General features: G+C 31.5%; 1 protein-coding gene across 1 annotated transcript in view; it reads left to right on the forward strand.

Annotated features, from left to right (window-relative positions):
* LOC114329843 (CLK4-associating serine/arginine rich protein) overlaps nucleotides 1–15542 on the forward strand; it is a 31287-nt gene extending 15745 nt beyond the window's left edge. Inside the window, exon 2 of the mRNA XM_028279099.2 lies at nucleotides 4726–15542. Within this exon, the coding sequence (XP_028134900.1) occupies nucleotides 4726–6880 (2155 nt within the window). The 3' untranslated portion in view covers nucleotides 6881–15542. The remainder of the gene's footprint in view (nucleotides 1–4725) is intronic.
* Nucleotides 15543–24323: the final 8781 nt, after the last annotated feature.

Below are 24323 nucleotides of genomic sequence, written 5' to 3' on the forward strand. Positions count from 1 at the left end.
CTATATTATTACCCTATACTGCTAAAACTCACCCACTGTCTTGTTTGTATACTGTTGTTGTAGTTTTAAAGACAATAACGTCGACTTTGCAAAGTAACAAGACACTTACTCAACACACACACTACACGTTACTCCCCTGAGTTAGCGATAAGTTATAGTCTAAAAAATCATTATGAAGTTGACTGGTCAGTTGGTTGTGAAAACCAGTGCCAGTAAAACACAAAACGCACACACACTTTCAATTGGCAATGAACAATTTTATCTATATTTAAAAATATGTACCGGGTGTCCTAATAAGAATGGCTCTCGGCCATATCTCAGGAACCGTTTATAGTAGAGCTTTGAAATAAAAAATTTTATAACAAAAGTTGCCTCAGGAAAAGCCTGGAAATTATTTTCATAATTGTGGGACCACCGCTAGAGGGCGTAATTGAATATCAAAAATTAAAAAATCTAAATTTTACAAAATTTTCCTAATGAAGGGGCACTGGAAATCCGATCGTCGTATTCTTCATAAAATTCTACGCATATTTGATTTGACAAGTTTAGGTCTACCTTTGGAAATAAGAGGTGGGGGTGAGTGGGAACCTTGTTATGAAAAACTGGCTGTGAGTCCGGTTCTGCTTAATCAAATTTTGCAAACTTGGTCTTGTTGAAGACAGATCTTTTTCGTCAATGTAAAAGTTATGATTTCGAACCAACTTACTGAGTAATATGCCAGCTAGAAGGCGTTATTTAATTTTTTTCAGAAATCTAGTGTTCCTTGGAAAATATTAAATACAAACATGCATTTTTAATACCATATTACAAAATTAGACAAAATTAGCAACAGAATAGCGAAAACCGCATGTTAATACCTTTTTTCTATCTCGAGATATCTTACAAAACGTGTAAATTTAAAAACATAACTGTTACTGTCACCGGTAAACGAAATAATTCATTAAAAGTAGTGTGCTATGGAAACAACAAAGAAACATTTTCCAGCTGTCAACGTATATTAGGTCTTTTCAACGCTTCTCATTTGTTTCGAGCCTCGTTCATATCTCGTATATTAATATTATACACGGATTATACGGCATATGACAGAGGCTCGAAACAAATGAGAAGCGTTGAAAAGCCCTATTACAAAGAAATAAAAACAACTATTTAGTGATGACATAAACGTTCAAATTTTTGCCCATCATTTTCGTTGCAAACATTTACTCTTTCAAGAGTAGATTGAACAGCAGTCTCAATTTCTGCTCTCGATATGCTTTGAATGGCGTTTAGTATTCTCTGGATAATGTATTCTAGAGTAGTATATGATGGGCAACAATTTAAATATTTAGGTCGTCACTAAGTAGTTCTTTTTGTTCTGTGTTATATTTAATTTTAATAGTATTGTTTCTCTTTATATTGTTGTTTTAATTAATTATATTTTTATACGTTGACATCTGGAAAATGTTATTTTGTTTTTTTCCACAGCACACTACTTTTCATTAACTTAGTTTACCGGTAATAGTAACAGTTATGTATAAAATTTACACGTTTCTCGAGATATCTTGAGATAGACAAAAGGTATCGACATGCGGTTTTCGCTATTCTATTGCTAATTTAATCTAATTTTATAAAGTATGATTAAAAATGCATACTTGTATTTAATATTTTCCAAAGAAAACTAGATTTCTGAAAAAAATTAAATAACGCCTCCCAGCTGGCTTATTACTTATTAGGATGGTTCAAAATTATCAGGCTTACATAGAAGAAAAATATCTGTCTTCAACAAGGCCCAGTTTTCAAAATTTGATTTAGCAGAACCGGACTTACAGCCATTTTTTCATAACAAGGTTCCCACTCACCCCCACCTCTTATTTGCAAAGGTAGAGTTAAACTTGTTAAATCAAATATGCGCAGAATTTGATGAAGAATACAATAATCGGATTTCCAGTGCCCCTTCATTAGGAAAATTTTGTAAAATTTAGATTTTTTTATTTTTGATATTCAATTACGCCCTCTAGCGGTGGACCCATAATTATGAAAATAATTTCCAGGCTTTTCCTGAGGCAACTTTTGTAATAAAATTTTTTATTTCAAAGCTCTACTATAAACCGTTCCTGAGATATGGCCGAGAGCCATTCTTATTGGGCCACCCGGTACAATCGTACTTTCCAATAATTCCATGACCATAAAATAAACACTAAATAGCATAACTTTACAATTGTATAACATTTTTACCTTAGAAAATCGTGTCAAATAATGGCCACTGTCTGTGTGCCAGGATTTAGATTCTTGATCTCACCGGAAATATGTGTATACACTCAGTTTTTATGTTACATTTATGTTTTATTTATAGGGGAGTGCATATAGATTTTCACTTCGGAACAAATCAAACAAGATAGAACTTTTTGTAATTTCATTAAGAAATGTTTAATAAACAAGATATCAAAAAGTTCTACTCGAGAAGTGGGTGCTTCATTTTTTATTAAACAAATGAACTACGAAGTTTGATGTTTTTTTAAATAACTCCGAAAATATCAATTTTAGAACAAAACTGACTTGACCATTGAAAAATTCAGAAAATTTTACAAAAAAACCTTATATAAAGAAGTCTCTTAAATTAAATCTGTATCTTCTATAATTTTTTATTTATAACGCTAGTCACCCTTCTCACAAACATTTGCGCACTGTAAACTAGCGTACGGCGAAGTGCACGGTTGAGTTATTTTAAAGTAATTCTTTAACTAATGGATCAAATAAAATTTTACAAATTGAACCTAAAAGAAGAATAATTAAGCTATCTTATGGTTATAATAAAAAGAAATAAAATGTATGGGCATAAGTACTGTGGGGGCGGAAAGTGAGCCTTACATGAATTTTGTTTAAAAATGTGTAACTAATATAATTTTTCTTAAAAAACCCTCAATTTTGCACAACTTACCTTTCAAGCATCGTACTAAATGATGTTTCATTCAAAAACAAATCTCAAAAATTTAATTCAAATGATATGACGTCTTAAAAAATGTAATTTTTGAAATCTTCGTAGTTTTATAGAATTACCACCACTTTAAGACGGTATTACTCAAGTTTGAACAGATCTATTACAGTTTTATAAGTTGCTTTTTTAAAGCTTAGGATGTAATCTTTAGAATGCACTAAATTATTTTACTTTAGAAATGAAATAGACTCTTCCTTTTTGAGAAAATTAAGAAAGATAACAAAAATGTAATACAAAAACTGAAAATTACCAGCTAAAAAAATGTTTATATAAAGTGATCAAAACTTTTTTCTGTAAAACATACCTAAAATACATTTAATAATAAACTTCAACAATAATAAATGATCAACAAAAATTTTTTTTAGCTCCTATACAGTATGTCTGCGTAACTTGGAACCTATTGATAACTTTTTTATTATCAGTTTCACGAAAAAAAGTTATTCTTTATAAAATACTCTGCATCGTATATCGTCGGCTTACTGCCAAAACCAACCAACTCCATTTTTAAAAGTTTCGAGAAACCCACATTTAAACTTTAATTTGAAATGAAAAATCGTCTGAATTTAAATAATGATTTAAGAATTGAAAAGTATGACAAACATATTTTTCAGTTATTAAATAATTTTTTTAAATTCAGTCGATTTTCAATTTCAAATTAAAGTTTAAAAGGTAGATTTCCCAAAACTTTTAAAATGGAGTTGGTTGGCTTTGGCAGTAAGCCGACGATATAATCTAAGATACAATCATCAAATATCAAATTTAATGAATTTTATACGAGGTATGTCAAAAAATATGAAATTCACTCAAGAGAAAAGTATCGTTAAATTTCGCAATATCGAAAATTGTTATTAAGAAAAGTTGTTTGGAATTAAAAAATTTGTTTTAGTGTTCAATTACATCCTTCTAATTAAAATATTGTGAATAATAAAGGCACTTAACTCATAAGAAAAATTCATATTTTTTACATACCTCGTATAAAATTAAAAAAGTTTAATATCTGATGGTTGTATCTTAGATTTTAGACCAGGGAGAGCATTTTATGAAGAATAACTTTTTTTAGTAAAAGTGATAATAAAATAGTTATCATAATTGTAATAAAATGATGATGAGTATCCGTAATTTGAGAAAAAATTGAAAACATTTTTTTGATTAGAATAATGTAATTGTATATTTAAACATAGTTTTTAATTTCAAACAACTTTTCATAATAGCATTTTTTGATATTCTGAAATATAAAGGTACTTTACTCTTTAAGGAAATTCATATTTTTGACATAACTCGTATAAAATTGACAAAATTTGATATCTGATGGTTGAGTTTTAGATTTTTGACTATCCAGAGCATTTTATGAAGAATAACTTTTTTTCATAAAATTGATAATAAAAAAGTTTTCCATGTGGTTCCTAGCTACGGAGACATACTGTATAAGAGCTTCTGTATAAGAATGTTCAAATTGCAATGCCATATTCGGATTCCGTATAATCAAAAACAAAATAGAAACATATTTGATCAAAGTAAAATGATGAATTTAACGATATTTTTAAAATTATTAATACAAAACAATTGTTATTGTTTAAACAATTAATAAACAATTTTTTATATACAATAATTTAACATGTATATAAACTAACAAAAAAAAGTTTTAGAAAAATATAAGCTTGTTTGAATTTTTCCGAAACAATGCATGTTTTCGTTCTAATTGCACTCCCCTATTAGTTTAATGATTATATTAACATTCGCTACTTTTTCAGGATGTGGCACGAGGCAAGGCGACAAGAACGTAAAATTCGCGGAATGCTAGTGGACTACAGAAGAAGAGCTGAACGCAGACGCGATTTTTACGAAAGGATAAAAGCAGATCCCACCCAGTTCTTACAAATACATGGCAGACAATGTAAGATTCATTTGGACCAGAATACAGCAACGGCAGCTGATAATGCTGCAATGATGCCATGGCAGGGTCAAAGTGACAATCTGATAGATAGATTTGACGTTAGGGCTCATTTGGATTATATACCAAATGTCGAAAAAAGTGTTGAAGAAACACTCACCCAAGAAGAAAGAAACCTTAATTATGAAAGGTATAGAATAATTGCTCAAAATTCATTTTTAGCTATACCAGAGGAAAAATTTTTAAAGCAATTACACCTAGAAGAACAATTTGGGTACACAGAAATAAAAAGTAAAAAAGATGTTAAAGGTGGAGCTACTATTGGGTATAATTATGAGGATTCAACTAGTATGCCGGTTGAAGCAATTGATGAATCGGAGGAAGAAAATTCGGATAACGATTTAGATGTTGATTTGGCTATAAACGTTTCCAAAATGGATCCAGTACAAGCTAACGATTTGAATAAACATGGTCGTGGTTATGGAATGAGCTCAAATGATTTTTATTCATTCTTAATTAATGACTTAGAAGAAGCAGAAGCTGATAGGTTGGCAAGGGAAGAAGAACAAGAAAAAGCTTTGTTTTCGGGGCGAAAATCGCGAAGGGAAAGAAGGTACCATAGAGAAAAAAGACTAGCTAATAGAACAATAAGTCCTCCCAGTTACGCAGCTAAAGTTTCTCCACCACCTAATATTTTCGAACATAGATCCAAATCCCGTTCTAAGTCACCTTCCCCAGAAAACGCTGGAAAAATAACCTACATTACAAGCTTTGGAGAAGAGGAGGAAACTCCATCAAGTAGTAAAGCTATTCCCTCGAGTAAAACAAAATCAAAAGATAAAGCTGAATGTAACTCAGAGAAATCATCGTTGAAGAAACGCTTGTCACGGTCAAGGAGTAAAGACCGCTATTGCCACAGATCAAAAAATAACTCAAGAAGGAAAAGTAGATCGAGATCCTCATCCAGATCGCGATCAAAATTAGTGAGTGGAAGTAGGACTTATAATAATAGGAGAAGCCGTTCAAGAAGTATAAGCATTTCAAGGCTAAGAAGTGTAAGTGCTTCTAAAGGCCAATCTAACAACAAGAGACGTCGATCATCCTCTTCGTCATCCACATCGTCCACCTCGTCATCATCTTCAAGTTCTAGTTCCAGTAGTTCGGATTCTGATAAAAACTCGATCAAAAATCTCTTAGATACTGACAAGCAGAGTCCAGTCCAACCCGTAGACGGTCCTCCAAAGGTTATACCTAGATATTACGGTAGAAAGCGGTCTGACGAAAGTTCGTCTGAGCCTACTAGTGATCCTGAAGATAAAACTACAGTAGAGGATGGTAGTGTTGAGTCTCAAAATAAATCAGCATATTCCCGCACGAATTCAAATCCAAATACAGTATTGAGCATCGCAGAGCGTTTTAAACGGAAAAGGCAAGCATTACTAAATAAACAGTTCAAAGCAGATAAAATAGCGGAACAAATAAAAACTGAGAAAGAACGACTAGAACAACAAGCGAGAGTGGATGAGCTGAGGGAGATGTCTATTAAATTAAGAAAGCGGCAACGAGAAAAGCGTCATGCTAACGATAGTGGAAGGTCTTCAAGTTCTGATGAAAGTAGCGGAAGTAGTCATTCTTCATTTACTAAAGAGCAATCAATAAGTCCTATTCGTGAGAAGGAAAAAAGGAACGAGGCTAGTTCTAGTAACTCACGAAATCATGAGTCTAAACAGGATTATAGATATCGAAGAGATAGAAGATCCAGGTCCAGTAGCCGTAAAAGAACTAGTAGTAGAGATTGGAAACGAAATAGCAGGGATGCAGATATCAGGAATAAAAGAGATGAAAGGGATACAGGTAAGAGGGAGGATAGGGATAGGAGAGATAGGGATGACAGAGATAGGGAAGACAGAGATAGGGAAGACCGAGATAGGGAAGACCGAGATAGAAGAAATAGAGACTATGATAGAAGAGATAGAAGAAGAGATGAAGATGATAAATATAGAAGGGGTAGATAGGTTATTCTCAAAAAATGGATCAAATACTTTAAACCGTTTCTTATGAAGAATCGTAGTGTAATCTTTGAATATATACTTACGCCGTTTTACTCATATGATTATGTGTCCTGAAGAACCCTTTTTTTTCTAGATTTTGTAACGGCTGAAAGCTTTCATTTTTTCTGTTTGTACATCTTTCTAATTACTTGAGTGTGATAAGACTCTTCCAGGTCTTCCCGTTTTCTTCCTCATTTCTGGTATTTCAGTATTCTCCTTGAGTGCATTTGAATTACACCTCAATATCAACTAAGTTAATCCTTTGATTTCTCCTCGGATATTGATTTTCATTGTGGCTATTGTTCTGGTAAAGTTTTTTTTCATTCCATGTAGTTTACTTTTAGTTTTATTGTAAAATGGAATCTCCATTACACTATTGCTACTACGAAGGTATTGTGTACTTTCGTTTTTTGCTTTTAATTCTATCACAGTATTGCAAACAAACAGTAGTGACACTCTCGGCGCCTTTAAATTTTTTGAAGTCCAGTTTTATACGAAAAGTTACGAATGGATTAGCTCAATGAAAAATCTTTCTGGTAATCATAATGACTAAAATCCTTATTGTAGGGCTTAGGGTTAGAAATATTAGACTAATTAAATATGTCAAAGAAGTTATCAAATCTTTGAATGATCTCAGTAGTTCCAACAGCTTTAAGAGGCAACATATTAAAACGATTCTACAATATTAACGACGTTCTACACCTTCGGCAAAGAATTAAGGATTTGCATGAAATTTTAGTATGTTATAGTTTACTATAAAAAACTAAGACCTGATTTTTTAAAAATTGTTTTACCGTGCCGTTTAATTACTATTAAGGGTCAAAGTTAAGTCTTAACATGGGCTCTTATGGAAATTCTTAAAAAGTTAATAACTTTTGACCCAAATTTACGATTTTTAATTATTTGTGCTTAAATTAAAGGTTTTTTTTGTAAGGAATAACATATTAAAAAATGAGGATTGTTTACCGTACCATTTATTTTTAATTTATTTATTATAATTAATTCCGTAATTTATTATAATTTATTTTTATAAAATATTCAATACTGAAACATATGATTTGAGTAGTCTGCTATAAATGCATTGTTACCAACTTTCGCTTGCATATAAGTTTCCCCCCTTTCCTCTGAGAGGCATACCCTGCAACGAAGGTGTAGAACGTTAAACCAGCAGCAACTGTGCTACTACGCACCTGAGTTACTAGTCAAACCTTCCAGATTGAAATTATGTGGAAGCGCAGCGAGTTCTGCGACTTTTCGCCTCAATCTGTCTGCGCTGAAAAAAATGTGTAACTTCATCAAGGTCTCAGAGTGGCACTACTGTTTGTGATATTTACTGGGATTTTGTATTCTGGGAGTTAATTACAATTGTTTGATTAAAAACATTTTATTTTACATTTCGATCTCCAGCACAAAAGTTAGTAAAAAAGTATTTGAACATCAAATGTAGCCCTTAATAGTCTAAGATCCGAATATAGGTCGATCTGTACTCATCTGCGTGCCGGATGAAACATTGTTTTTATTAAATTTGATACATAGACAAATATTTCTAGCATGGGTTGCCTATCAAAATCGTGTCGTAGCTATCCTTAAGGGGTGGGGCGTAGGGGTTGGAATCAATATTTCAAGCACATTTTTTTTGAAAATATGGTAGAATTGTTTTATTTTTAAATCAAATATGCATATTCAGTACAATTCGTAGATTATTCAAGAAAAAATTCAAAGAAAAATATTGAAACATAAGCCAACGGTGGCAAATTTTTGAAGACACCTCAAAATATAATGAATTTTGCGGTGGACATCAGAACTCATCATTAGCTCATGGTGAACAAAAAATTCAAAAATATTTTATTAGCTTATAAGTTTTTCGAGGTATCGCTGTCGATTTTTTTAGTTTTATCGACTTTTAACTTTTTGATATCACTCAGAAGTCAAAACAACGATTTTTTTTGCAAAAAAAAGGTGAAAATCAACGTATTTGTTATTGTTAAACAAAAAATAAGCATAAAACAAAAAATATCTCGACAGCGTTACCTCAAGGATTATCTAAAGAAAATATATACAAAATTCCAGGTGAGTCGGTCAAGTAGTTTTTGAGTTACAATGTCAGCCTTTGAAAAAAGCGTTTATTGTTAACTTTTATTTTCAATTTCATTTTTGTCTGTCAAATCATAAAATTATGCACACCGGAATATTTTTTTGAATTGCGGAGTAATTTACAAAAGAAAAGAAAACAAAGCTGTTGACCGTTGTTCACTACGTTCAAGCGTGCTGGCGCTAATCTGCTTCAAAGCGAATCGAAGATAGGGATATTCAACACCATCTCCCTACCTTCGACTCGCTTTGCAGCAAGTTCGCGCCAGCGCACTTGAGCGTAGTGAGAAACGATCAACAGCTGTTCTCATATTCATTTGTAAATTATTCCGCGATTCAAAGAACATATTCCGGTGTGCATCGTGTGCATCACTTTACGATTTGACAGACAAAAAAAAATTGAAAATAAAAGTTGACAATACTTTAAACGCATTTTTCTCAAAACTACATTTTTCAAACTCTGTAGACATTGTAACTCAAATCTACTTGACCAACCCACCTGGAATTTTGTATATATTTTCTTTAGACATTCCTTGAGGTAACGCTTTCGAGATATTTTTTGTTTTATACTAATTTTTTGTTTAACAATAATAAATATGTTGATTTTCACCCTTTTTTGCAAAAAAATTCGTTGTTTTGACTTCCGAGTGATATCAAAAAGTCAAAACTAAAAAAACTCGACAGAGTTACCTTTAAAAACTCATACGCTAATAACATCTTTTTGAATTTTTTGTTTAACATGATTCAATGATGAGTTCTGATGTCCACCGCAAAATTCATTGTTTTTTGAGGTGTCTTGAAAAATTTGCCCCCGTTGGCTTATTTTTCAATATTTTTCCTTGAATTTTTTCTTAAATAGTCTATGAATTCTACTGAATATGCCTACTTAATTTAAAAATAATATAATTCTACCATACTTTCAAAAAAAAAACAGTGTGCTTGAAATGTTGATTTCAACCCCTACGGCCACCCCTTACGGACAGCTATGACACGATTTTGATAGGCAACCCATGCTAGAAATATTTGTCTATGTATGAAATTTAATAAAAACAATGTTTCATCCGGCAAGCAGATAGGTACAGTTCGACCTATACTCGGATGCCTTACTATTAAGGGTTTATAAAATAATAAATATACCTTTTATAAAGGAATTTTTCATTAAAGTTATTTGTGATTAGTGATATACAGCCAGCTACGGATAATTCTTTCTTGTAAAGTCTACTATTGTTAAAAATTATTAATGTATATAGCGAAATGTTTTGATTAACTTGTTTGCAAATCAATCATTACGTTTGTGCAAAGATCTGTTGGAACAAGAAGTGTACGTAGGTATATTGATATCTCATCCAATATTAATAAATTAAGGATCAGTCTACAGCAGCGTTTCCCAACCGGTGGGTCGCGACCCACTAGTGAGTCACGGGTGAGTTACAGGTGGGTCGCGGCGTGGCTCTTACAGTAACTGAATAACGTACATACAGTGAGCACGTAAAGGTTGGAATTAATTCATTTTTTCGAGAATGGACGATTTTGTAAAAAAATCCCGAAACAGGTCAATTTTTATTTTTAAATTACGACTTTTTGGCATATATATCATACTAGTGACGTCACCCATCTGGGCGTGATGACGTCATCGATGATTTTTTTTAAATGAGAATAAGGGTCGTGTGATAGCTCATTTGAAAGATAATTCAATTCTCTATTCAGTAGTATAAACATTAATATAATTATTTATACAGGGCGTCCAAAAAAAAATTTTAATTAAATTTATTGACAAAAAGAAGAATGTATTTGTGTTTATTTGAAAACTAATTGTCGGTTTTCGCTTAAATTAAATGTTCAAATGGTCAAGAGGCAGGTGGGTTGCGGCATTAATATTAAATTTAAGCAAAAAACAATATTTATTTGTTAAAGTAACATTTTTTTCTGTTTTCTGAGAGCAGTAAAATGTATTTTGAATTAAATAAATTACATAAATTCTTCTTTTTATGCCAATAAATTTATTTCAAAAATTTCTTTTTGGACACCCTGTATGGTATGGTAAATTATGTTAATGTTTATACTACTGAATAGAGAATTGAATTGCCTTTAAAATGAGCTATCACACGACCCTATTCTCATTTAAAAAAATCATTAATGACGTCATCACGCTTAGATGGGTGACGTCACTAGTATGATATATATGCCAAAAAGTCGTAATTTAAAAATAAAAATTGACCTCTTTCGGGATTTTTTTTTTTGCAAAATCGTCCATTCTCGAGAAAATGAATTTATTCCAACCTTTACGTGCTCACTGTATATATCATCATGGGTGGGGGATGGTTCGCAAATACGAAAAAACATCAGAAGGTGGGTCGCCAGACATAAAAGGTTCGAAACCACTGGTCTAGAGTAATATTATGTATTTTTTTTCGATAAATATTTTGTATTGAATATTTTCACGGCCAACCTAATGAAATTTCACGTAATTTTTGTTGCAATAATTGTTTGGCTTAATGAATCACGAATAACTCACAAATTAAAGCAATGCTTAAGAAATAAAAAAGTACCATAAAATATAATTTTATTATAATACTAAAATACAGGGTGTTCCATTTGAAAAAACTCAGACAACAATGATTCCGAGTTTACAACCAAGCCTGGATACTAAAATTGAAAATTTCGCTATACCTATTAAAAATAGTAGACTATATTAAAAATCATTTGAACATAAATAGATTTTTTGATATCAAATCACGACATTTCTAATACGAAATTAATAAAAAAGACCGTAATTATCTTTTAAACATCGAGGCAAATCCAAAAATGTAAAAATATACAGGGTGTTCCATTAAAAAAATCATAAGTTTCTTAACCGTGTCAATCAGGAAGACTTTGTATATTTAAAAATATTTTATAATTTGACTTCCTCGCACTAATGCTTTATTAATACCTTTTGTTTGGCATACATATAGGATGGTGGTCGGCCTTATAGTTCCCATGTAAATGTATTCTATAGCTTTAATCTTACAATTGTGGCTAATCTCAGAATATATTATTTAAAAAGAAAAATATTGTACTAGCTTTAGAACCATATTAACTAGATGTCTCCTTAAAAATATAATATTATTTTTTTGGTGGTATGTTGCCGATTTTGTTGCTTTTACAAATACTTAAAGTCACAGTGAATCTCTATTTGGTTCTTATTGATATCCATCATTCTGTCATATAGGTGTGATAAATTTGTTTTATCCATACATTATTTATTTATTTATTTAACTGCTTAGGTTGTGTGATACCTTATTCTCTCTATTACATAGAACCTAAGTTACATATATGTTTTGTGTGTTTTTTTCGTGGGCTCACTTATTTGTAAGTTGTTTATACAAATAAAGATGAAAACATTTAGGTCTTTGTTCCATTGTTAATGATTTTTTGAATTATATAAGTACATATACTAAATTTACACTCAAGATGCAGTAGAAATAAACAAACCAAGACACGTTAAATGCTACTATGAGCACTCCCGAGTCATAATTTACAATGTATATGTTACGGTCAATGATGTAAATTAAACATTGACGTTGATGGCCGGGCATTGTCGTGAATGTCCATTTTCCTTGGTTATTAACGACAATGCTCGGCCATTAACGACAATAACCTTAGCTATTGGCCAATGTTGTAAAAACTTAACGTAAATTTAGATTTTTCATCAATAACCGGTCAATAACGACAGTGGCCAGAAGCAAATGGCCAATGTTGATAAATCAATGCCTCAGCAGCCCATCGGTGTAAGTCAATAAGTGTTTAAAATGAGATACTAAGATGTTTCTGAAAGTAGTTGCAGAAATATAAGTAGTTATTAAAAACAAATAAAACGTACCTATTTATTTATCATAATATGGGTAACATGTTCATAAATACAAACAAGGAAATAATAATATTTTTATATACAGTATGGTGCAAATGAAAGGAATAAATTCGTTGTTTTGTAAACCGGCGACTTCAAGGAAAAAAGGATTTTTTTAAATTGAATAAATTTTATTCCTGAAGGCCAATCTTCAGTTTGGTTTTCATCCATCCATGCCCCTAACATTCCTTCTATATCCTTGTTAGCTCGCTTCACTGACCCCTGACTTTGGCTGTGTCTGGGTTTTCCATGAACAATTTTTACTTCCGGCCACATAGTGTGTAATTTAATTATAACTGAGTTAACGATTCTCGTCCATTATCAGAATCTAAAATAAGAGGTGCACCAAACGTTGTGTAAATTTCCAACAAGTTTATTGCAATTTCTTCAGCCTTTTTTGTTTTTAAAGGTTTCAAGATTACAAATTTCGTAAGATGGTCTTGGTATACCATTATAAATCAAAAATGAATGAATTAAATTATTAAAATGCGTGAATTAAAATTTGAATGTAAAATTGGCTTCGAAACCAAACCTTTTCTTGGGTTACTACTCTTTTTCTGACACTGCATACAAAGTCGTAGGTAAATCATTATTGATTCCTTAGTTACATTACAATAAAATTTATTTATTTCGGAAACCATACGATTGCGTCCACCATGCCCAATTGCTAAGTGTGCATTATGAATGATATCAAATAATTCTTCAGTTGTAAGATAATATTTTAGACTGGGTGTTTTCGTCAACTGGCATAATAAGTCGCTCTTTACCACTTATTGTAATTACATCATATTTACAATCCATTCTATAGTGCTTTGTTGTTTTTTTAGCACCCGGTGTTCTCAAAATATTTTTCGCTTCTTTAATTTCACTTATTCGGCGATTGTATTCGTCACAGTTTAAAAATGATTTATTGTCATCACGTTTTGACTTGACTATTAAGTTTATATAATTATTAAAACGAGTGCCCACATCGTTGATATTAATGATAACACTTATTAAATAAATTTACGAATAATTTCAGCACGAAAACAATACACAAAATACACACATGAAGTAAACAATAGTAAACCTACACATAACCTATCTTTTAGTCAAAATTTCAACATTGACCGATTAACAACGGGCATTGTCGACATTGGCCGGGCAATGATAGAAATGTTATCAAGAATTTAAAATTATCATCAATGTCCAGTTTCTATGGACAATAACGTTAATATCCGGCCATTGTCGATATTGGCCGGCCAATAACGTTATTGGCCGGATTTACGTCATTGTCCGTAACATATATACAACGTAAATCCAAATCATGATTTTCAAAGTTTATACATTGTAAATTATGATTAGGGAGTGCTCCTAGTAGCATTTAACGTGTCTTGGTTTGTTTATTTCTACTGCATCTTGATTGTAAATTTAGTATAGTTATTTGTATTTGGTATTCAGTATATGTTTACGATCTGTTTTCGTTTTTATGTTTTATATTTATACAGTGTGTTATAACGAAAATGTGACCCCTCCAGAGACTCAGAAACCAAGATTTTATTCAGAATTTAAAAAAAAAACACGTCAATTTATACTGAGAGGGGGACGAATTTACATGCAAAATTCATGCCCTCAAATGTAACCCCCTACTGCCACGCATCGACCCCCACTTTTTTTTAAATAGCAAGTGTGGTCAAGTGGCACATCATTTGATAGGTAATTTTTTTCTCTACACGACACTCTATTTTTTAATTTGCAGAATAACTGAAGGTAATTTTTCTGACCTCCATACAATAATACAGTCTATTTTCAAAGCCTCTTCGTATATTTGCAAATACCTCAATATTATATTATTGAGATGATATTCAACCAATAAATTAGTTAAATCCAAAATTATGTTTTAAGTTATTACGTGAATTAAAAAAAATAGAGTGTCGTGTAAAGAGAAAAAAGTACCTTTCAAATGATGTGCCACTTGACCACACTTGCTATTTAAAAAAAAAGTGGGGGTCGATGCGTGGCAGTAGAGGGTTACATTTAAGAGCAAGAATTTTGCATGAAAATTCGTCCCCCTCCCATTAAAAATTGACGTGTTGTTTTTTTAAATTTTGAAGAAACTCTTGGTTTCTGAGTTTCTGGAGGGGTGAAATTTTCGTTGGAACCAGAATGTATATTTCTCACCATTCTGCTAATAGCGCAATACAATTTCTAATAATAATTATTTCACAGTTACATGTATTCGTAGTTTAAATATTTTGTATATATTCTTTGTTTTGTTTTTATTTAATTTCTCTTCCATGCCACCGTTGTGATTTTTCTTTATCTATTTAACTTTTATGTTTAAATTTTCCGCTTAGTTTCTGAATTTTTTTTATCTTCCGAATTGTCTCGCTTTTATCCTGCTTCGACTACAATTATTTTCGTATAACTGATTTATCGGTGAGTTCTCATCTTCTTCTTCTAATATGAATCAAATAGTCTAAGACTAAAGGTGCACTGTCCCACGGTATCTTCTACTTAGGAGGTTTAGCTCTTTTTAATATGTCTAGAAAAATAACAAGGAGGGAAAGCTTCATCCACGGAAGTGACACTGGACCATAAAAGTGGCAAATTTGTATAACTTGAATTACGTACTTTTGTTTATTACAGAATAAAACGTTTATTTTACTTTATTTTTTATTGCAAGTTTCGTAGTACCCAACCTTTTGAAGTGAATATTTCTTATCGCTCGGTATGTCTGTATGTTTTTAAAGAGAACTAGCAGCAGCAACCTTGCGGTATAATAAATATGTATATTACAGTAATATACATATTTACATATACACTTATTACTTTGCTCATCTACATATATGGGTCATTCTCAAAAAATAACGAAAACTGAGTATTACATTGGAAAGTTTACAAATAAATTACTTTTATAATTTATTTTGGTGCAAATATACAAATTTTATTAAAATTATTTAAAAAAAAATATGTACTCATATTTTTCAAAAAAAAATTAAAAAATGACACGGTAATGAGATTTGTCAAACACGGTAATGTACAGATGACATATGGCAATGTTAAATTGGTGTCATGGTAATGTCCAAAGATAATAAAATTTGGAAATGTGCGATTTTTTGATCTTTAAGAACTGATTTTTTTTCAATATTATTAGCAGTAAGTATTTTTTCACTAAGTCACAAAAATTTTTATACAAAAAACTAAAAATCATAATGCAATCAAATACTTAAAAATAAAAATTGCACATAAAACAAACTAAATATGTAGAATAAAATTAAACCAATTCGTCTATAATTTTAGACTCCGGAACAACAAAGACTCAGGCAGAGCGTTGCACAGGTGGCTTGGACAGTTTACACAACATTTCAGTACATGGAATAAATTGGATGTCACGCTTTTTTTACCAAAAAAAAAATCCATCTTTTCTGTCCATAAATTGAATTTCCAAACACTTACGCTTCAGAGATAAAACTACTCCCGGATACCAGAAATCATTAGACAGAACAGCCACCCATTCATTAGGTTTAATGTGTCCCGCACACAGACCACTGTTATCATCATTTTCGAAAAATTGTATAACATCTCTTTTCACAGAATTTATCTTTACATTGACTCTCTTTTTTTTTGCGACTTGGCAATGACGTGCTTAGATATTGCGACATATTAAGCTTACATGTTACTCCATATTTTTTAAGAATGCCTCCTCCTACTACTTCAGTAAATACTTGTTTTGAACGATGACCTTTAGTACTATTAAAATTTGCATTTAATTGCTGCTTTAGACACTCTCCAAAAACTAACTCCTTTTTAATACTGTTGGGAACTACAACTCCAGCCTTTTCAAGAGTAACGTTGATTTTTTGTATTGGGAGTCAAATCTGGCAAAGGAAATTCTTCCGTATTAGTTTTGTCATTTGGACTTCTATATTGTGCTGCAATTTTTTCTTTCAATGCCCTGGATCTTAGCTTCCTATTCTCATTTTTAAGCCTTTCTATTTCTTGTTTTTGTCGAAGTCTTTCCCGGTGTGCCCTCATCTTTAGACGGGATATTTTCCTTCTTAAATTAATTTCAGTTTGTGGAAAGGCATTCTCTACAATTTGGTCATCATTTATGTCAACCACTGATGGTGTAGGAGTATTGCAAAGAGCTTCGTTTTCAATATCATTTAACTTTCTTCTTTTTTCCCTGTATGTTCTATCATGATGTATCCATGTTTTTCGTTTTTTTCTTTTATCTCTGTCACTTAAATCGCAAATAAGTTTAATTTTTCCTTCGCTTTTCCTTTTCTGGTAACGCTCCTTTTCTTTCTGTCTTTGGTTTTCATATTCTTCCGGATTGTTCTTAATTTCTGTCTTCTTGCACGTTCTCTTTCTTTTTTCTTACTCAACATATCTTTCCTAGATTGTTCGGCGGTTTGCTTGGCCATCTGAAATAAATAAAATGTCTACAAACATTTGCATAAAGATGAGCTAATTACAGTATCGCAATCAGAAAGAAATATTTTATATTGTAGTAAAGAAATCTAAGTGAGTAAGTTACATATTCACTTAGATCTCTTCACTGCTAGTTCATCTTTATGCAAATGTGGGTTAGCTCTCTTCACATCCACGACGACGATTTAGTCGTTATAATGACTACCTTAAACATTACCGTGTCATAACAACATTACCATGCCATTTAAAAGACATGGTAATGTCAAGCATTTCTGACATGGTAATGAGCAAAATACCAAATATTGTTGTAAGTATTGTACAATAATATAAAAGTCAAATTAATCCTACCTTGCAGTAAAATTGCTACAAATAATCCAAGGTATTTACAAAACTTTGTGTGCAACAGCACAAAAATATCTGAGGGTCACGGTAATGTCGTCAAACCGGTTACACTTCGTCAAATAGTCAAACGACTCACCTATTTCGCATCTAATTAGCAACTGCTTGGGCTTGGAGAATTTTCTTTTCTGGGTTCATAAGTGTTGGTGGGGTAATAGTTCCACCCGATGAAGGTTAACCAAATACTTTTAGATATTGCCAGATTATAGTAAAATGTTGGTGACACGGTAATGAGCATATCTCTTGGTTACAATTTAAAACTAAATATAAAATGAGAAGACCAAGAGTTTGATTGATGTTAGATGTCAAAAAAGGTTGTTCTATGTATAAAAACATTAAACTATACTAATTGTTTATTAAAATAAAACTTTTAATCATGCTGTATCGGCTATTTACTACAAATCTATCACACGACCGGGACATGGTAATGTTTTTTTTTCTTTATTTTTTCTAAAAATTTTATGGTAATATTTATTTTGCAAATTGTAGTTTGTACATTTAGATTAATGATAAATACATAGTTTAAAAATAAATATAAGCATAAACATTAAAAAAAACTAATTACAGGCATAAAATTGTAGGTTTTCATCTTTTTTTGAAATTGACCCATATCACACCCAGACTTCATTAGTGCCAAAACCCTGAAATAGCAAACTTTTCAGGATAACAAAACAAGATGTTATGTGAACTCTTCATTTTTTTTTTCCCGTAACTTCCTTATCAAAGTTAACCAAATTATGCACTCATGTCGATCATATGTGTAGCTATCTAATGCTAGTATTTATTTTTAATCACTGACATTGTTTCACTAACACTATAATCACTAACACAAGTTTTACTTTAGTAATTTTGATTGGCTAACAAATACATTATCACATGTAGGGATTGCAATCCAGCAGCATTTTCAATCCAGCTGGATTTTTGCAAGATTGGCCTGGATCCAGCAAAATGTGGAATCAAAATAAAAACACGATTTTAATGTTTTTTTTTTTGTCTGTATGCTAAATTTCTAAAGTGAAAGTGATACCTTAAAAACATAGGCCTTACCTACTTCGCACAGAACTGCACATATAGCCGGTTGCGGAGAAAGCCCTTCCGGTCTCTGTGCTGGTCGGTTTTAAGGTCATCCAATAGTCATAGACCATTGATAAATGATCGCCTTTCACTCCTTTGTTCTCATAAACTGCCATTTTCTTTCCCAAAATCTTTTCGTAATCTTTTTGAGGACCAGTTTTTTTTTGGCTGTAAATGTTTTGTCTTTCTCTTTTCAATTTAGTCTCAAGTTCTTGTTCCAAAGTAAAATTCACGGGCTCCGGATTAGTTAGCCCATCTTCTTCCATTATGTCTTGCACTGGTTCCACAGTTACTTGTTTATACGAATCAACAAATTTTTGTCAAAGTGGACTCTATTCTGCAAAGAGCTTCTACAACCGCTTAAAAGTGGCGATTAATTCATTGATTATTGACCACTCGCCAGCAGAGAATTTTATCGCAGAATCAATGTACCTATATCAACGGTTTATCGATGCAAACTTTTAAGCTATAGAAACTTTTCAGCATATTGAGCTACTGCCAGCACGATAGAATGGCAAGTTGCCGACTCACGGCTTTGAATAAAGAGGCTAATGAAGACATTAAGTAACTTATTTCGAATTTGACACGTTTGCGGATCCGCGCTGCTGGATCCAGCATGTAAAAAAAAGCGCTGCATTGCTGGATCCAGCAATGGCAATCTCTAATCACATGTTAGGGCAATATTTAAAAATGAACGGTACTTATCATATCCACTCTTGAACACAGCGTAACGCAAACTGTCTTGTGGCGCTCTTGTTAATGCTGAGAGAGCCAAAATTGGAAATGGTAATAACGACACAAGACCTCGATTTTTGACCCTTCGCTTCGTTATCGAACGTATTCGCTTCGTATGTTTAGTGTACACATAGAGAATGATCGATAACGAAGCGAAGGGTCAAAAATCGAGGTCCTGGCGCACTATGCAGATTCTAAGATAACTCAATTATATGACATTATTCCACAATGAAGGCAACGCCTAAAGAAACGTGTAAGGCCAAAAACAGATTTTCGATTTTTTAGGGTTATGGCACTATTGAAGTCTGGGTGCGATATTATATGAATATTTTTTTATAGAATATAATGATGAAAAAAATTCAGATAAAGTAAAACTAAGTTAAAATAGGTAATCTTACTTAAAATAATCTTATTTTACTCATCGTAGACTAGTATTTTTTTTATAGAATATAATGATAATTTAAAATACAAGATAATAATGAAAACGTAAATGATGATTAAATCCTATATTATATTTAACAAATTTTAAAAATTTTGTTAAAATCATTAAACAAAATTTCTCTAAAGAACTAAAAGGTGTGGTGTCATTGTAAAAATATTAACAATTCAGGAATAAGTAGTATATGCGCTATAAGAAGTATTCACTTCTGTCGGCACTCTCATAAGTACCACGCACCGTTTGTTAAGCCTGACTATAGTCCGTCTTACCTCGACTTTTCAGTACACGGAACATTGGACTAATGTAATCCTTTGAAAAATATTCAATAGGGAACTTGCATAAGATTTTAAATTAGAAAAAAAATGCTATAAATCACAACAGAACATAATTTAAAATAAACATAAAAGAAAAAAGTTGTTTTTGTCTTTGGTTTGGTCGCTAAAGACAGTTAAAATCGAGAGAAAATTCAAATTATAGTTGTCAGCTCAAAACGCCCCCTTATTGGTCGTGACGTCACGCGCCGTATCGTTATAATGTTTGACGTCTGCGCCATTAATTCATTACGTTTGATATTCATTTATCTGTTGTAATCATTTTATGGTGTATCTCTCAGTTTTATCAATCTTTATAGATAGTTGTTGTGAACCAGATATATTATTTCATAATATTTGAGTGTTTTTATTAAGACAATATTTTGAAATCACCGAAGTGGGTTTTTCTAAAGGGTAGTATGATAAATAATAATTCTTTATTATTATAATTAGTTTATTTTAGTTTTATAGTAAAAACAGTTCCAGAAAAATATCGTATAGGTAAATAGGTATTCTTTTTCTCATGATCATCTTTCAGTGCGTCACAGTTTTTCGATTTCTTTCTAACGCATTAAATTGTATGTGACAGAAAAAAGGCACGTCGGTGATTACATTTCGTCGGTGACATTTATAACATTTATTCTAATTATTCTAGTTGTCGATAGATGGCGCCATAATAAAAGAAATAATTTTTTTTAATTAGATAATAATATTACAAATATAATCTGTATAATTTATAAGACTATACAAATCAAAGAAAATACCATTTTATAAATGCAAGAAACACATTTGATTTGTTCTTATTCCAAATTGAAAATAAAATGTGACAACTATCAGATTTAACTAAAATGTCAGGTTAGAATAAATGTCATAAATGTGTATTATCACGGACTTACCCTTTTTCCTATCATTTGTTATGCACTGAAAAATGATCATGAAAAGGACAATATCATTCAATAACTAATGTAGATGCATCTACCAAAATATACCAAAAGCATTTTCTTTTTGTTTAAAATACACTTGATTTATTAAAAAAACTATGAAGCAAAAAAATACATTAAAATTATTTTCACATAGGTACATGAAGACCTTTAGAATGAAGGTACTAAAATGTCTTTAGTGTGTATAACCACTTTATTAAACACCGTTTCTTATCGACTGGCAATCTAATAAATATTTTATTGGAGGTTTTAATGGTTGTACTTTAACACTTTCGCTGCCAAGTCTAACATTAATGTATACTCTGTATGGACAAGCGTGTAACATTAATGTACACTTGCAGCGTTTCACTTAGAACGCTGGTATAGCTTTGGCGCACGAGGAAATAATTTAAAATATTATTGGCGGCGAAAGTGTTAACACAATGGTACTAAACAACACTTATAGTTTCATTACAACACTTTTATTATCATAGTAAACGCACACACAATTCATTACTATCTCTTCAAAAACTGTATTAAACAGAAAAGTGAACAAAATGGTAATAAGTTTATATGAGACACGAGAAATGTCAATACAAAATATTACGATGTGACGTCACAAAGTTCGCGCGCTTTTTCGAGTTTGCGCGCACAAGTAAGACAGAGCTAAAAAAATTAATGAGAAATATAATAAAAGAAGCAAAAAAGTTTGGTCTCCTCATAAATAAGGAAAAGACAAAATACATGATAATGGGAGAAACAGATAAAGAAAAAGAGGACAATTTCACATTGGAGATAGGAGAAAATTCATGCTCGTTTAAAAGAGTTTCAGAATTTACTTATATGGGTGTAAAAATAGATGAAAAGGGACATGGGGAAGGGGAGATAAAAGCAAGAATAGCAAAAGGAAACAAAATGTATGGGGCATTGCGATCATTAATGAAATCCAAATATGTCTCAAGAAAAACAAAAATAAGAATCTACAAAACCGTTATCAGACCTACAGCTACATATTATGCATGTGAAACATGGGTGCTTGAAAAATCAGAAATATACCTTTTAGCAAGATGGGAAAGAAAAATACAAAGAGTCATATATGGAGGCATGAAAATAGATGGTCAATGGAGAAGAAGAAATAATAAGGAACTTTAAGAACTATATAACGAACCAAATATAACGACGGCAATCAAAGCACAGAGAATCCGATATTTAGGACACATTGAAAGAATGGGAAGGGAAAGAATGCCAAAAATGGTACTTCTAATGGAAGCCAATCCAAAAAAGAAGAATAGGTAGACCAAGAAGGAGATGGAAAGAGAGCGTATATAAAGACTTACAAAAGAGTAATATTGTGAACTGGAAAGAAAAAGCTTTGGACAGAAAACAATGGAAGAAAGTGGTCAAGAAATGTATGGAAAGACTATAAGGAATTTTAAGTGTGTTACATAAATGAATGTAAGTAATATTGTATATAGTAGTATAGGATATAGTGTTATAAATATATAATGTAATAGTAATTATAACAAAAAGATTAAAATCTGTCAGCCCTAAGTCTTCAAGGCCTGTTGAGCTTAATAAATAAATATATAATAATTTTATATGAGACAGGCGAAATGTCAATACAAAATATTACGATGTGACGTCACAAGGGTTCGCGCGCTTTTTCGATCGTTTGAAATTATTTAAATACGCAGAAGATTTTAAATTTGTACTCCTAAAGGTTATTATTGGTTTTTGACGCGTGAAATTTTGGAAATATTATTTTTAAACAAAACTCAACATTATTATGTAATAAAACAAAAATGTGCAAGTTCCCTATTAGTTCGTTACGACGCCTGGTAAACTTTGAGGTGTTGGGGGAGAACATACAAACAGAAGAAAGTCGTGATTCTGGCAAACGATAAATGACCTAGCTGTGTATCATCAAGAGTTAGAGATGACTAGACCTCCAAACGCTAATAAGAACACCAGAGAGATGAATTTGCAGGAATCCTTTATAAAAGGTAGAGTTTATTTAAAAATCCCTTAAAGGGCTACATCACAGAACGTTTTGAAACTAAAAAGTTCATCACCAGAGCTGTTAACGTGTTTTTAACGTGCTTGAGCCACCAAAATATGTGGGTGAAAATCCTTTTAAATGTTGTACAAAATTATAGAAAGTTTACATTAAACTGAAAGTGATGTTAAAATAATCTTAGATATATCAGGCACCACAGGACTCACCACTTTTATAAGTAAACTTTTTATAATAATTGTATAACATTTCAAGGGTTTTCACCCATATTATATTCTGGTAGTCAAGCATGTAAAAAACCGTACCGATGATGAACTTTTTAGTTCGAAAACGTTCGGTGATGTAGCTCTTTAAAGGATTTTTAAATAAAATATACCTTTTATAAAGGATTTTACTAATCTTTTGTGATTAAGGGTATATACAGCCAGCTACAGGAAATTATTTACCTTGTGGATCTATAGTTGCTTATAATATAGATAGATAATGTCAAAAACAATTATAACTATACAGTGATGAGCACACTAATAACCGGCAAAATAGCTCAAAAGATGGAAAACAATACATTGCGAAACAAAAAGAGATGAAACTAGTGGAGGTGGAAATTATCGTTATAAACGTATTAATTATTAACATATACATAGTTTCCCACCTTAAGACGTCTGTGACAAGAGTATTTTATAAAATTCTACTGTCACAGTGACAGTTGTCATACTCCTCTGATACGTCTAAAGGTGAGAAACTATGTAATGTAATGTTTTTTAGACAGGATTGTTTAATGTGCATAATATGGTACTTCCAAATAGTTTTTTATCAAAGATCATTCCAAGAAATTTTAAGTGTTCCACATAAGTTAAGTTGTTTCCATATAACTGAAGATCTGGAGTTGTAGACTGCCGTTTTTTTGAAAATAAGGTACATTTAGTTTTGGTTGTAGAGAATTGCAATCCTACAGCTTTCGACCAGTTTTCAAGGTGATTTAATGCACATTGTAAATTTTTTTGTATAGAAAGAATATTTTTTCCTCTTGAATATATAACTAAATCGTCAAATCGTTTGGAAAGTTTTCTAAGATTTTGTTTATTGCTACTAAGAATAGTGTTGAACTAATAACAGATCCTT

Source organism: Diabrotica virgifera, chromosome 7 (assembly GCF_917563875.1).
Source record: "Diabrotica virgifera virgifera chromosome 7, PGI_DIABVI_V3a".
Lineage (NCBI taxonomy): Eukaryota > Metazoa > Arthropoda > Insecta > Coleoptera > Chrysomelidae > Diabrotica > Diabrotica virgifera.